At 43.2% G+C, this 16947-nt stretch overlaps 1 protein-coding gene across 3 annotated transcripts in view; it reads right to left on the bottom strand.

Moving 5' to 3' along the window:
- The window catches only part of LOC308291942 (cyclin-dependent kinase 17-like), a 138792-nt gene that overhangs the window by 19082 nt on the left and 102763 nt on the right, over positions 1–16947 (bottom strand). For all 3 annotated transcript variants that reach the window (XM_080734097.1, XM_080734095.1, XM_080734096.1), the window contains 8 exons: positions 15536–15650; positions 13039–13133; positions 10963–11025; positions 10638–10761; positions 9146–9266; positions 7065–7162; positions 6433–6538; positions 4292–4334 (listed from right to left, as the gene is read on the bottom strand). In XM_080734097.1, coding sequence (XP_080590223.1) covers positions 4292–4334; positions 6433–6538; positions 7065–7162; positions 9146–9266; positions 10638–10761; positions 10963–11025; positions 13039–13133; positions 15536–15650 — 765 coding nt within the window. The remainder of the gene's footprint in view (positions 1–4291; positions 4335–6432; positions 6539–7064; positions 7163–9145; positions 9267–10637; positions 10762–10962; positions 11026–13038; positions 13134–15535; positions 15651–16947) is intronic.

Raw genomic sequence — 16947 nt, 5'->3', positions numbered from 1 at the left:
CTGAGTACGAACCCTAGCTCTGACTGGAGCTCAGGTCCGATTCGCGCCTGAAGGATCGGACTGCTTTGTTAAAGTTCACGTCGAAGGGGACGTCCCCGACGGTCACATCACAACGCTACTCTTTAGGCACCGCGCCCGTAGGAGAAATGGTCACCGGAGGGATATTGTTAGACTTCTTAGTCACCTTCCTCGCGGTAACTCCGCCAGACCCGCCAGCTCCAGTGACAGTGGAGCTAGCTGCGGTCGGCTGCACGGCAGGCGGTGTCTCACGTCGCTTGGCGCCATCTTGACCAAGGCGCGCTGCTGAACAAGCGGTGCCCCGGACGGCAGCGCCGCACCTTGACTATCGGTGCGGGCCGCCTGGGGCGGACAGCCTGGGCTGTAGGATCCAGAGCGTTAAGCCCTCCTGGTGGAGCGCAGGCTCCGAGGCCTGCCCTAGCCAGGTGGAACCGATGTACCATAGCGAAGCAGTGTAGTTAACGTTAACAAGGAAGCTGTCGAGCAACGAGCTAACGGCTAAAGCTAGGCCAAACTTGGTTCAGGCATAAACATACATTCCCTCGGCAGAAAAGCAAGAGGGACCATAGCGAAACATGTAGCTATCGTTAACAAGGAAGCTGTCGAGCAACGAGCTAACGGCTAATGCTAGGCCACGCTTGGTTCAGGCAGAGGCCTTAACAAGCTAACAGCAGAACAAACATACATTCCCTCGGCAGAAAGCAAGAGGGTTCATAGCGAAGCAATGTAGCTAACGTTAACAAAGGAAGCTGACGAGCTAACAAGCTAACGGCTAAAGCTAGGCCACGCTTGGTTCGGGCAGAAGCCTGAACAAGCGGTAAATTTCTTTGTTATAGAAAAGAAAACCGTCGGTTTAGGACGGGACAAGAATAATTATTCTTAAGTACGGGTATAATTCTACACTCGCCAGTGGGCGACTCCAATGCCACCGCTTTAGGCTAATGCGCGAAGAATAAAATACAAAGGCTGAGTTTCAACTTATCTGAATGTGATATCGCAGAGAGTGAAAAGAGGATGTTACTTCCGCCTCCGGGGGCTTATATAGCCTGGAGGCGGGTCACTCCGGTTTGAGTGACAGGCCCTTCCTACCTACGTTAGTACGGGAGCTGAAGTAGTTTCTCTGAATGATCGCCAGGGGGCGTCATTACCCAAGTGGGAGGTCATCCTGGAATATTGACAGTAAACTATAGTTTTATACATCACACAGCTTAGACATTTGGATCAAATCAGAGAGCAGACCTGTGTGAACGCAATGATATAGATAGCATATCTGAAGTGTGAACACTGCAGCCACAGCGCCTTAACATAAACATGGGTCTATTATCCTTCTCTCCACTCTGTTCCACTCACTAAACCCATTGGAAATGCATTGGGTGCTTAAAGTTAAACATTTTTATTTTTTTATATTTATACTACAAAACATTTCAAAACCAAAAATACAAGCACACTTGTCCTCAGTAAGCTGAACACATAAAAATTTGAATGGTGTTGAAAGGTGTAAGCGTTTAAGAGATGAAGCGCGCCAAAGTATTGAGGAGATACTGACTGACTGACTGACTGATAGATAAATAACTAGAAATACTGTTCCTTCGAAACAGTGTGGGCTCGATTCCAACCCAACAAATAGGATACTTTAAGGTACTGTAAGGTACAGTACCTTACAGTATTGTACTGTACCTTACTATACTGTACTGCACCTTACTGTACTGTACTGTACTGTACTGTACTGTACTGTACTGTACTGTAACTTACTGTACTTTACTGTACTCTACTGTACTGTACTTTACTGTATTCTACTGTAACTTACTGTACTTTACTGTACTCTACTGTACCTTACTGTACTGTACTCTACTGTACCTTACTGTACTGTACTGTACCTTACTGTACTATACTATACTGTACTCTACTGTACCGTACTGTACCTTACTGTACTGTACTGTACTCTACTGTACCTTACTATACTGTACTTTACTGTACTCTACTGTACTTTACTGTACTCCACTGTACCTTACTGTACTTTATTCTACTTTACTGTACTTTATTGTACTTTACTGTACTCTACTGTACCTTACTGTACTGTATTGTACTTTACTGTACCTTACTGTACTGTACTCTACTGTACCTTTCTGTACTGTACCTTTCTGTACCTTACTGTACTTTACTGTACTCTACTGAACCTTACTGTACTTTTACTGTACTCTACTGAACCTTACTGTACTGTACATATTCTATGTGTTCTAGATCTACATTTTTGATTCTGTGTTTGGGAACCAGCAACTGTCAAATGGACTCCAACTGTAGTGGAGTATATTGAGTGCATATACTGTAGGCTAACAATCCCAGATCACATCTGTCCTCCACTATGTCTATAACCAAGGCGTTCTTCTATGTGGCCACTCCAGACTGAGGAGTGGAGCATGGCTTTTATTGTGTTTGTGGATCTGACTTGGAAATGCATTGGTTTTGATATCTCCCTGACAACCAACAACAACCACTAATATGGCTGACTGTCCCTGCGGGCTCTAGGATATATGGCTATGGGATTTACATCCCATCGCCCGGACTTGATTCTTGATCACAGCTGTGTAATCAGTAGAGTGGAGAGGGACATTTATTTATAGTTTTAACTATAACTATAGTTTTATACATCACACAGCTTAGACATTTGGATCAAATCAGAGAGCAGACCTGTGTGAACGCAATGATATAGATAGCATATCTGAAGTGTGAACACTGCAGCCACAGCGCCTTAACATAAACATGGGTCTATTATCCTTCTCTCCACTCTACTAAACCCATTGGAAATGCATTGGGTGCTTAAAGTTAAACATTTTTATTTTTTTATATTTATACTACAAAACATTTCAAAACCAAAAGTACAAGCACACGTGTCCTCAGTAAGCTGAACACATAAAAATTTGAATGGTGTTGAAAGGTGTAAGCGTTTAAGAGATGAAGCGCGCCAAAGTTTTGAGGAGATACTGACTGACTGACTGACTGATAGATAAATAATGAAGATAACATACGTGTGCTCGCCTTCCAGGCGAGCCCACAATGAAGATATCATACGTGTGCTCGCCTTCCAGGCGAGCCCACAACTACCGTCATAGACAGTAGCCATTGTTAGGTCGGAGTCAATGGCTGTCTAGTCTCGCGTAGCCAGACAACTATGCCACAATCTCTGAATGCTATATAGAGTCTGGAACAGCAGCTCCCGAACGGCGAGTATCGGAAACGGGCATTACCGTTCAATAAAATATATTTTAAAATGTCATTTCTGCTAAGCATCAAGCTAAACATGCTTATATGATTTTTATTTATATAATGATAAATATGTGCGATGTGAGACTGAAACGGAAGTGACGTGGGGGCTTCACTTCCGCTTCATCTCGCACTCACCGTTTCTATTTCCGTCTGCCAGACTGTATGCTGGGAGCATTTGACCAAATCGCGGAGGCAACAGTCTGGCCACGCGAGACTAATGGCTGTCTGTCTGTCTGTCTGACTGTCTGTACAGGAAGTGATGTCACATGACATACTTTTTATGCCCATATATGAGTCCTTCTGTACCACATCTCCATGTTTAGGCAAACTCCACACAGAAAGGCCCTATCGCCAACCCAACCTAGGGTGTGAGCGATAGGGCCTTTCTGTGTGGAGTTTGCATGTTCTCCCCGTGTCTCCTAGGGTTGATACCCTCACAAAAACATGAACAAACTCCCCCCAGAATGACAACAACTAGAATCGTCAGAGAAACGCTGTGGTTGGCCAGATGGTCAAGAATTGGCGTGACCTCGCCCTTTAGGGCGAGGTTGCATGTCACCCTGAGGTCGCATTCCACCCTCAGGTGTCTTACTAGTACTTCTACTCCACTACATCTTAGAGGCAAATATTGTACTTTTACTCCACAATTATATGAAAACTTTAGTTACTAGTTACTTTGAAGATTTTGATTATTATTACAAAACATACATTAACCACTTCAGCCCTATATACACTTCTGCCATTTGAAAATAGCGTTGTGATGTGACACATCGTGAGCTTGTAGATCTGTCTATTTTCAAATGATTTGAAGTGGGCCCTTCTGCCTAATGAGTACTTTACTTTTGTACTTTGAGTACTTTAAGTATATATGTACTTTTACTCAAGTCGATTTTCAATTCTGGACTTTTACTTGTAACGGATTATTTATACATTGCGATCTCGCTACTTTTACTCAAGTGAAGAATGTGAGTACTTTTTCCACCACCGGTGAGAGTAGTGCACTACGTACCTGCAGTAGTAGTGACAGCAGGTCATGGCCATCGCTGTCTATCCTGTAACACAGAGAGAGAGAGGGACACAAAACATTGAAATATTGCTGCAATCTGTTTCAAACCTTTATCATCAAAGTTTAAGTGTATAGAAGGTACCTGCACATTTCTAAAGTGACAATTTACAGACTTTTTAATACCTCTAAAACAGGGGTCCTCAATAGGCGGACCGCGGTCCATGTCCGGACCGCGAGGCACCGCCGACCGGACCCAGGACGAATTATAGTAAAGAAGAAAAAAAAAGGAAAAATATCTCCACGCTTCGTTTCACTTCATTCATTGCATGCGCTGTGAGTGTGTGTGTGTGAGAGAGAGAGAGAGAGAGAGAGAGAGAGGGGGACAACGACGAGCTGATTGGCTGATGCCAGCTGGGTCACTAGAGTTCATTCCACAGACCCAAAATCTTCCTTGCACAGACCACGGTAGCGAAGCGTCTCAGTAGTAAGCGTTCGGAGCTGCAGCCTGCAACAGCGCAACTATTAACCAGTGGGTTTCATTCACGCACAACAACATCAACGTGAATACGTTTGTAGGATTGTAATCTTCTCTCCAGAGAGTTTGTCGGGACGTGCCACCGCCGTCCTCTCTTTCTGCATGGATATGCAGCTAGCCATGCAGCTAAGCTAGCTGTGAGCTGCACTACTCAGTACAGGAGTGAGCTACGAGCCGCTTTAGTCTCTGACGCGCGGTACTTGTTTTCAGATCGATATTCATGTTGTGAGAACTTGTGACACAAGCATAAATTATTCGAAAATTATCCCAGTGTGTTAAAAGAAAACAAAGCAACAAACATTAGCGCAAAAGATCTCTGCTCCACTTTGATTTAAACATTCTGTAATCTCCCTTCAATGGGTTGTTGCACTTCAGTCAAGTGAGGTCCCCAAATGATTTTTGGAGGAATCCCCAGGCCAGATGACAGTCATAATTTAAGGACCTAAGACCCTTTTAATAAAGAATCTGGAAACAGACCATTACTTACTTACTTACATACATACATACATACATACATACATACATACATACATACACACATACACACATACACACACACACACACACACACACACACACACACACACACACACACACACACACACACACACACACACACACACACACACACACACACATACATACATACATACATACATATTATATATATATATATATATATAATATATAATATATAATATATTTGTTTTTCCGGACCCGGACCTGGTTCAAAAAAATATTTGTGGACCTTCAAGATTTCTATTTGAGGACCCCTGCTCTAAAATGACAAATTAAACATTGGCCAAATTATCAAATATTAGAGGCAGAAATTGTGAAAATGTATATCTGTATATCTGCTATTTTCACTGTGTTAAACAAAATGTAATGCCTCAACTCTTAGTGCTCATAAGGTGGGGGGTCCCCAGTTCAGATATGATTATTTTGGGGGTCGTGGGCCGCGGCCTGAAAAGGTTGAGAACCGTTGTACTATAACTATGTTCTGACAGCAAATGCGCAATTCTTATGGTTTTGTAACCTATGTTGCGATGTTACAGAGCTCTGTTTACACATTTCTTGATTACCTTTAAATTGTACATACATTGTTTTGTTTCGTTACATTTTTGTTTTGGCAATGTAAACACTGGGTGCATTCGGAAATGCACACCGGGAGTGCACTCACGCATTAGTTTGTATTGGCCAGTGCGCTCAATGCTGTATTTCCGAACGCACCCATAATGTTTTCTCACACCAATAAAACCCCTATGAATTGAACTGAATTGAGAGAGTGAGAGCGAGAAGGGGAGAGAGTCAGAGAGGGAGAGAGTGAGAAGGGGAGAGAGTGAGAGAGGGAGAGAGAGAGAAGGGGAGAGAGTGAGAGAGGGAGAGTGACAGACAGGTATAATTGAGTACAGTAAACTGCTGAGCCATAATGCTCCAGGATACAGTATCCAGTGTAATGTTGCTGTCGCCTCAACAAGTGGCGGAAACGCCGGACGATAACAGCTATTGAAAATCTATCCGCCTGATCTCCGGTTACGTGTCACAGTCTCAGCTGTCACTTTATCCATGTGCCGGTCCCCCACACGCACACGCACACACACACACACACCTGGGCGCATGGTTGACGAGGGGCTCCGCGTGGTACCGGGGGAAATTGTAGGTCTTAAATTCTTCACTGGTGGTGACGCCCGGCCAGGTCTCTTCTGTAGGGGTGCCTGGAAGACAGAGAGAGCATGAGGGTATGTCAACATGTGGAAAGATATTAAGATGCCAATTTTATAAATGCTATTTTACCAATTGTCTTTTGACCATTTTTAAACCCTAACCTTAGTTATACTTGCCCACGCAACTAAGTATAAATAAGGCATAGCTCCCAAACCATGCAAACAACTATTTTGTCTTGTGAGGAATGGGGACTGCCCCATAGGTCGAACTTCCGTTGGGTCGTCTGAGGTTAGGGTTTGGTTTAGGCATAGTTTTACTGAGGTTAAGGTTAAGGTTAGGTTTGGGTGGTCGGACCAAAGGGAGTTCGACCTAAGGACATGTTACCGTGAGGAATCTCACAACGTCCACTTCTGAATTTCTACTACAATTGCGACGATATTTGGCCCTCAAAGGATCGTACACAAACGCACGCACGCACGCACGCACGCACGCACGCACGCACGCACGCACGCACGCACACACGCACGCACGGCATGAAATACACATGTTAACGTCTGGCATGGTCTCACGGCTCACCTAGGATGCGGAATATGAGGTGAAGCTCATCCTCCACAGTGGATCCAGGGAACAGAGGTCGTCCTGTGATCATCTCATAGAAGATACAGCCCACACCCCTGTGAACAGACACAGTACATGTATAAAGCATCTCATAGAAGATACAGCCTATACCCCAATAAAAATATTATTGAACTCTTCATGGCGTGAGTAATCAATAGGAATAAAATACATTTTGGGGTGAACTACCCCTTTAAACTAAGCGATCTGAGCTACAACTGACAAATTACTTGATTTATTTATTTGGATACTTTATTTAACACGACTATTTAGCAGGCCGTAACGGCCAAAGGTTATGCTAAAAGGATGGCACAAAAATGCCCCAGGGTGGTTGTCGTTTCCATTATGGTCCACCATCATTGTACTCCATTCATCACATACATTACAGTCAAGTTCAAGCGGGTCCGGGCAGAGAGAGCAGGAATCTATGTCACATCCTCCTCAGATCACTTGATTACAGGAAGCCAAGAAGTACAACCCCCCCCCCCATCCCCCCTCCCCCCCAGGCATAATGGACATCAAGAAAACAGAGCTATAGTAAGGGACGTGCAGAGAATGTTAGAGAGGCAGGGGCTGGAATTTGTAAAAAGGCCTTTCGGTGAAAATATCAAAAATAGCAGACCTCCAAGCTCACAACGCGTCGCAGCGCTTGGAGGTCGGCTATTTTCGGTGCTTGATACCACACTGAACATAATCAAGTCAATACTGGAGATGTGGCGTAACGGCATGGATTTCTACACAGAGAGGGGAATTCTTTCAACATATTTTAAGACGCTGCATTCAAGTTCAGGAGAGTTTGGACAAGGCAATTCTCTTAAATGCTGCCTTCAGGTATGGCAAGGAAAGAGGGTATTTGCAATTCTTTCACCATAGTAAAAACTGTATTCGTGGTCTGGAGAGGGCACTTTTTTACAGACGGATAAAAGGGCAGGGGCTCAAGCCCCCTTTGATGTCCATGTGTGCACGTGCCTGGCTATAGTAGTACATCATCAGCCTAAGAGCTCCCTCTTCCATTCACTCACACTTTGTTTGAGTGAATCGCAGCGTGAACGTATAGCACACTGTGTGACATGCATGCGTGGCACACCAAGCCAAAAAGAAAAAAAAAGACATGCTTTGGGGCGTTGTGAGAAATGCATTCCACTAAAGAAGACAAACTGAAAAAAGAGGAACGCTAGAACGTGCACTGTGTGTGTGTGTGTGTGTGTGTGTGTGTGTGTGTGTGTGTGTGTGTGTGTGTGTGTGTGTGTGTGTGTGTGTGTGTGTGTGTGTGTGTGTGAGTGCACTTGTGTTGAGGCGTGCGTTTGTGCGTGCGTGCGCGTCAGCAGCATGCACTTACCCATGGAATAAAAAGTAAATGAAATCTTGTGACTGAAAATGTATGATGATGTTTAGGTATTGTAATTCTAAAATTGTATGTTGTTGCTGTTCTACATGCTGCCAACCAGTTGAAGAAATCACAGATTGAGGCTTTAAACTTATGCATTTGTGACATTTCTAGAGACCAGTCATGTTCTATGGAAGATGCTTCTAAATCTAAACTCGTATTCTATTGCTGGTTTGATCACTTCAAATACTCTTTAATCTCAGGATGACTAATAACCGAAAATGGCCGATCTGCAAGCTCACTGTTGTAAGCTTGCGCCCGTCCTTCCATAGAAGAATCAGTGGTGGTGACCATGAGAACCACAGATATAAAAAGCTAGATACCTCCCTCCGGTGGGGGGGGGGGGGGGTTGGTCAAAGAGAGCTGGCAAGCCTCCCAATAACTCTATGCAAGCCTCAAGAATTCTGAGGCGGGGCTCTTGGGAATTCTGAAGGACACTTCCTTGTGCGTCACAGAATGGGAAGCTCGGTAGGCCAATCAGATGCAGGACTGTCAGGACTCCCTCTTTCCCATTGGAGGGGGCAGAGTGCCTTCCGCAGTTCCACAGTTACGCACTTCCGCCAGCGGTGTTTGACCAGTCGCGCCGATGAACTGCAGCAGCGGGGGAGGTATCTAGCTTTTTATATCTGTGATGAGAACTGTCATCCATACTCACCACATGTCGATGGGTGTAGAGTACTCCGTGGAGCCCAGCAGAACGTCTGGCGGCCGGTACCATAATGTCACCACTTCATTGGAGTAGGTCTTAGTAGGGACAGACTTGGCTCGGGCCAGACCTGCAAAACAAAAAGGATCACTAAATATTGTTTTAACTCATTTAGTGCCATCCCTTTCACCACTAGAGGGCGCCCAGTGGCCATAGAAAATCCCATAGAGATATGCTGGTATATGCAGAAGCCCTGCAGCCATGACTTGCCTGAACACTTTCCTTTGTGCATGTACAGGAAGAGGATGAAGTTAGCTTGAAGTTAGCTATTGGCTACCAAGCATTTTAGAAGCCTTATTTTCGTCAACTTAGCCATGATTAAACCTTGCACACCTCATGCATGGGAAAAAAACAGAGAAGAATGAGCTCTAAAAAATCCAATGCAATCCTGGATTGCATTGGAGTGGATTTGTGCAGTTTGTTCACAGCTTTCAAACAAAAAAATCAGATTGGAAATCCGTTCAGGCATTCTTGAGATAATCGCCATTATGTTTTACATGTTATGTAAACAAACATGGCTGCCCTGTATGTTAGATGGGGTTGTATGGGGGTGGAACATGCAAAATCGCGATTGAAATCATGTTCACCAGATTTGATGGGGTCCAAAAAAAAAAAAAAAAAAATCAAAAAAAAAAATTTCAATTTTTTTTTTTTTTTTATTTATTTTTTTTTAAAGCCGAACTTGTTCGGGATCGGCACTCTGCGATACGATAATAAAGCCGAACTAGTTCGGGATTGGCACTCAATGAGTTAAGTGTTAAAGAAAGACAAACATTTTATAAAGAAGAGATTTTCTTATTATTTATTGTTTTTTTTTTGCCACAGGCCTTCCTGATATCATGGGATATACAGATCCATCTAAAAAAACTGACTGAGGAAACTTCCCACTGGACTTCAAGCAACTCTGACTTCAGAAGGTTGACATTTCTCTATTATAAATCCTTGTTTTTTGCTGTTTTGGTAATTGTATTACATGTTTTTTCACTTGATGCACCCTGTACAGCACTTTGGGCAAATGTTTTTTGTTGTAAATGTGCTATATAAATAAAGGTTGATTTGATTTGATTTGATTTGTTTTGAGTGGTCTTGTATAATATTGTAATATTTTGAAATATGGACTTTTGATATTCATAAGCTGTATGCCATAAAGAATCATCATTTTAACCAAAAAATATATAATAATATAATAATAAAAAAAAGCTAAAGTAGCAGATCTACAAGCTCAAAGCGGGTCGCTTTGTGTCAAGTTTCAAGCTTGCAGATCTGTTACTTGTGACGCTTTTGTGTGACACTGTACTAGTATGATCAAGTAGGACATTAATCTACAAAAAAAAAATCAAAATAACAAAAAGTTAGAATATGGAGATTCTGCCCAACAGCAACAATATAATAGCAAAATGCACAGGTCATCCTGATGCCAGTATGACCAGTGAAAGCCTACCAAAGTCGGCCAGTTTGAGCTCTCCTCTGTCGTTGATGAGGAGGTTCTGTGGTTTGAGGTCTCTGTGGAGAACCTTCCTCCTGTGGCAGTAGGCTAGACCCCTCAACAACTGGAAGAGGAAGATCTGGAGAGGAGAGGAGAGGAGAGGAGAGGAGAGGAGAGGAGAGGAGAGGAGAGGAGTAACAGTGATAGCAACGTATTACCAAAACAGCAGGGTGTCTTTCAATAAATAAAGTGCTGCTATCTTTACTAAAGCATCAGATGTATATTTCAAAAGGCCAACAACAACTTTGTTGGCGGAACTCATCTCTTATTCATGCTTTACCTTGACGTTGTGTACGCTCATGATGCTCCCGCAGTCGTCCATGTATTGCTTCAGGTCCTTTTCCTGGTGAGTGAAAGAAAAGAAAGAAAGAAAAAAAAGAGAAATAAGCAAAGCAAACCGCACAAGCAAAACGCAGGGAATGAAAGACAAGAGTGACAGATTTCATATCATCGCTGTCCATTGTTTCATCTTATTATGTTTTTTTTCATAAATGCCCTGTTCTAGTCTTCATCCTATATGGCAAAAATAGTATACATCTCCAAGCTCGCAACAACACATTCTAAAAGGTTTCAACTTTCTAGTGAGGATATTTTAATCTAACTTTACTGTGATTATTCAGACCAACATATGCAGGCCAGGCACACTCACATAGACTCACACACATGGAATAAAGTCAAATTAAATCTGACAACAGAAACATTTTGTATGGCCTAATTTGCAATTTTGTGAAACAGTGTTGACACAATACGTAACACAATATGATCACAAATATGTATATGACGTTTTAGTTGCGACCACAGCTAGTATCAAAACCCCCGCTTCATGTCAGTCAGTCACACCTCATGTCACGCTCCATATGGCTGTCCTTGTCCCTTTTACGCCCATATATGGAGATCTCTGATGTCAACACTAATAAGCTCATATCTGGGAATGCCCATATATGGATATATTATGTCAGGCTCATGTGGTCTGTCCCTTTTATGCCCATATATGGAGATATTGTGTCATGTGGTCTCAGTGCGAGGTTGCTACTCGCCATTAGGGCGTCTTACTAGTAATAATATTGTTCCTGCTGTTATACATAGAATAAATCACAGACTGAGGCTTTAGCCTTCACTTTTATATGAAATAATTTGAGATTTTATGAAAGATGCATCTGAACATACTGCTTAGCTTGACCACTTCAAATGCTCTAATGTCTAATCCTCCCCTCCCAAAACATCACTGAAATTAGGCTATTTTCATTGTACAACATGCTTCCATAGAAGACATGCTGGCATCTCTGGAATACAAAATGACCAGTCGTGGCGACTTTAACCCTTTAATTTTATGCTTTAACTATTAAAAAAAAATGGCAGATATACCAGCTCACAGCGTAGCACCGAGTGCCACGCTGCGAGCTTGTAGATCTGCTATTTTTAAATATATCATTTTAAAAGCGTGGAACAACATATTATTTTGAGATGGGGGTTCGCGGCCAAATACATTTAATTATGGGGGTCTTTGACATGAAAAAGATGGAGAACCACTGATTTAGAAGACATTTAGAAGACAAGATTTTTCAAAAATAGCAGATGCACAAGCTCACAGCGCTATGAGCTTGTAGATCTGCTATTTTCTTGATAGCTTAAGTATAAAATAATGGTTAAAGGGGTTCAAGTCTTTAACGCGACACAGATGCGTTCCAGGTCTTAACACTTCTCTTGCCAACCCCGAGTTTCCCGAGTTTGGGACGTTTTTGAAGAAAGAAAAATGATTTTTTTTGGACCTCAAAAAATGTATTAGGCATGATCGCGATCGCGAAATTGCATGTTTAAACCCCATGGGGCTTTTAAGCCGTGACATCATTTTGTAGTCAGACCTCCAAGTAGATTTATTGTCAATATGTGTCCCTCGCTATTTCAACAGATCCGAGACAAAAATAACGACTAAAGTATAATTCTACCACTTTCCTGTCAACAAGAAAGAGAAGACAAATTAGTAAATAGTAAAAAGATTCATGGGCGCTGGGGCCTTTTGGCCCCAAAAGTTCTCCTCTGCCTACAAAATGAGGTCAGACTTGAGCCCCATACCAACCCATTCTTTCAAACATGGCAGCCATGTTTGGTTTACATCTGAAGAAAACATAATGGCTGCTATATCATGAATGCCTGAACGGATTTCCAAGCGGATTTTTTAGTTTGAAAGCTGTGAACAGTGTGTACACACGTGGTGCATGATCTAGGCATGGGCGTGCACGATCCGTGCACTATCTTGGACCTTCAAAGAGATTTAATTGATTGCAACTTAAGTGTTAAAGGGTCACACACTCGCTCCAACATAGCACATAAACCAGACAGGCAGACAGACACTCACCAGGTACTCAAACACCAGTGTCAGGCACTTGTCAGTGTGGATGATGTCGTGGAGGGTGACGATGTTGGCGTGCTTCAGGTCCTTCAGCAGAGACACTGCAGGGAGGAGACAGAAAGAGACGGGTCACACGTTGGTTCACAACATCGCAATGTTCACAGCAGCAGGGGGTGGAGGAGACACAGAAAGAGATGGGTCACACATTTGTTCACAACATCGCTATGTTCAGTTCACAGCCTGCTGGGCGTCTTGGACCTAGAGTTCTCAACGGGCCTGAAAATTATAGCCCGGCCCTACCCGGCCCTACTAGTTAGCATACATTTTAGGCCCTGGGTCGGGTTCAGGTATGGTCGGGTTCTCATTACTCTATCACAGAGTAATAGTAATAAAATAATAATAAAAATATATTTCTTTTTTCATTGAGCCCGAGCCCTACAAGGCCTGACTAATTCGCATACATTTTAGGCCCTACCCTACCCTAAATGTCAGGTCGGGTTCGAGTATGGTCGGGTTCGGGCAGAATTTGAGAACTCTACTTGGACCGTCACCACCCACGCACGCACGCACACACACACACATACCTAAAACAAGCTACCACGGTATACCCCCGGACCAGTGTGAAGTGAACGTGTGTTTACATCAAGGCTGGGCAATATATCGAAAATGTATCGATATTGAGATATCAACATGCAAGGTATACTGTACATATCGACGAAGACGGCTTGAAATGAGGTATTGGTGTATGTGTCAAATTAATTAACAGACACACTATGCATTCACACAGCACATGCAATAAAATCAGTCCATCTGTAACCAGGTGTGGTTATTTCAATAAAACCATAGTTGGGAAATGGAAATAAGGCATTTAATGTATTTATTCTATGTGTACTGTGCAATGTGCATGCATGGATAATATGCTATTCATTATCTGGGTTAGGCAGGCAGTGGACCTAAAGCAGAAAAGCATTAACAACTATATAATGCAATTGTTTTTACCAATATTTTGAGTAATATTGATATCGAGGTATTCAACAACGTTATCGAATATCGAAGGTTTTCCTAATATCGCCCAGCCCTAGTTTACAAGCATACATACATGCACAGTATGTGCCCGTGCAACTGCTTCATATGTATTATCTGTCTGGTGGAAACCTCACGTCCAAAACAGCTGAGGCCGATGCCTCAACCTGATGTTATTTCGGCACTATAAGAGCCAATTCATAGTAATGTGGCTCGCGCTCAAGGCTGGCGCAGAATTCACTTGTAAATATTGGGGGTCCTTGACATGAAAGTGTTTGTGGCCAGGAAGTTATCTCTACAGTGTCTCCTGCCTCTCGCTTGGGTCCAGGGCAAACGTCTTATTTAGAACTCTTCTGGGTCTCGAGCTTAACCCATTTAGGCCTAGAATTATTGAATGCTTTAACCAGTGAAAAATAGCAGATATACAAGCTCACAGCGCGGCACCGAGTGCCGCGCTGCGAGCTTGTAGATCTGCTATTTTTGAAAAAGTCGTGAAAATGTGTGCAAATCTTTGAATATATGTATTTTCAAAGCGAACGTTTGTAACTCAAAATTTTGCTTCTGGGTGGTCCCTTGAACTAGATATTTTGAAATGGGGGTCTGTGGCCAAATAAATATAATTTTGGGGGTCCTTCACATGAAAAGGTTTGAGAACCACTGACATAGTAGTCTCTCAAGAACAGACTAACTGAGCTCCAGTTAAGTGAAAAGGACCTTTTCTTTGACGATGGCTGGCCAGATTGCTGACATAGAAACATAGGTTTTTCAAAAAACCTTAGAAGGATTCAAAAGACACTTATAGAATCGGGTCAAAATTCTAATGTTCACGATTTTTCAAAAATAGCAGATCTACAAGCTCGCAGCGCGGCACTCGGTGCCGCGCTGTGAGCTTGTATATCTGCTATTTTTCAATAGTTAAAGCATAAAATAATGAAACAAAATATGTGTACCCGTTCTGAATGGGTTAATAGTTTTGGGAACCACAATGGTGGTGTAGATGCGCGACAAAGCCAGATGCACCGCGGAGGGTTTGAACCCGCAGAAAAACGAATTATATATGACCACATGATTATTTAGTCTAGTGGTTCGCAAACTTTTCAGGCCACGACCCCAAAAATAATCACCCCACCCTGATGAGCACTAAGAGTTGAGGTATTACATTTTGTATAACGCGGTTCCATTGTGAAAATAGCAGATCTACATGCTCACAGCCACTGCTATTTTCACAATTTCTGCCTCTAATATTTGACAATTTGGCTAATGTTTAATTTGTCATTTTAGGTATTAAAGAAATCCTTAAATTCTCACTTTAGAAATGTGTACCCACACTTAAACTTTATGTTGGTTTGTTTACTGTTGAGTGAGAAAACAACAATGCACATTAAGTTAATCATCTGGGGACCCCCCAAAATAATTTGGGGACCCCCCTGGGGGTCCCGACCCACAGGTTGAGAAGTTCCAGTGTAAGTCCATTCTGTACCTTCTCTGATGGCGGTGCAGGGCGCTCCCTCCTCGTGCTCCAAACGGATCTCTTTCAGAGCTACCAGGTTGTCCGTCAACTTGCTCCGCCCCTTAAAAACTGTGGCATAGGTGCCCTGGAGAGAGAGAGAGAGAGAGAGAGAGAGAGAGAGAGAGAGAGAGAGTTCAGACTTCAGACTCTTAGCCCGCAGCCCTTGCGCTAGCCTTGACAACCTTGCAGGATTATGTTTCAATGAACTGATTGTATTATACTGTTGAATATTTACTGTCTATCTCTATGCATTTGATTACCTTGTGTTTACCTTGCTTACTGTGAGTCGCTCTGGATTTAAGAGCGTCTGCTAAATTGTAAATGGTACGAGTTTACAAACTGTGCGCATGTGCGTCATCTTTTGTTTCGTTTTTATTCGTAGACGATAGGCAGTTTAAGCTGTCCGTTTCTACAACCGCAACACGAGGCGGGACTACGGCTGCTATGACGTAATCACCGTAGCGGACAAAATCGTTAAGCAAACAGTCGTTGGCGACGGGGTCCCACCCCCTTTACTGAACTCTTTGGTTCCCATGGCGACGCATCTACGCAGCAGACGTTGTAGCCACAACATAGAAAGGAAGCTTCTGGCGTGGTACAGATGGCTGCGGCGACGGCAGGTTTATCTGTCGAGCGCTGATCATTTCCGGTTACTGTTGTCATCTGCCGTAGCCTTCCAAAGCTTAACAATTTTGCTGCCATTTTAAACATAGCTGTAGTAAGCAGCTGCCAAATTGTCCTTACCTTTTAACGTGGGCACGCGCACGCATCGTGCACAATCTGTGCGCGACTCATCTAGTAGACTGTAGACTCGGTGACAAGCTTTCGAATAAAAAAACCCCCATTGAAATAGACATATCCGTTGCCACGCTGTATCCCTGCTTATACGCCAGTGTTTACATGAAAAAACATTGAAAAAAGCCAACTGTGCGCTATGGTAACAAGTGGACATGTTCGCGCACAAAACGCACAATATGTGCGGGGATCATAATCCAGGCGTGTAGAGACTGGATCAAAGTTTCCAAACGCAAAAATCCGATTGAAAAACGAGTGTTCCATCGCCGAGTAGCTTTTCTCTTCTGTTACACTGTAAACCAACGGAGGCGGGACTATGGCCCAGGCTCAGACCGGATACGGAAAGCTAGATCCGGTCCAGACCGGAAATGACCGGATACAGTTAGGGGGGCGGGCCTAAAGAGCCAGAATCAGCTAAAATCTGCGATAATACTTTTAATCCTTTCATAATGATTAAAGCTAATTAAACTTCCGGGATCGACGGGCATGGCACCGCGGTACAGCGGGAAATCTACGGTTTCTACGGGGATCGCGCAGAATGAGTTAAGGTCGCTATTGTAGTCCGATGGAGGGGAATTCGACGTGCT

The sequence above is a fragment of the Nannobrachium achirus genome, assembly GCF_963921795.1.
Source record: "Nannobrachium achirus genome assembly, chromosome: 9".
NCBI lineage: Eukaryota > Metazoa > Chordata > Actinopteri > Myctophiformes > Myctophidae > Nannobrachium > Nannobrachium achirus.
This window is presented reverse-complemented; position numbering and strand designations above follow the sequence as displayed.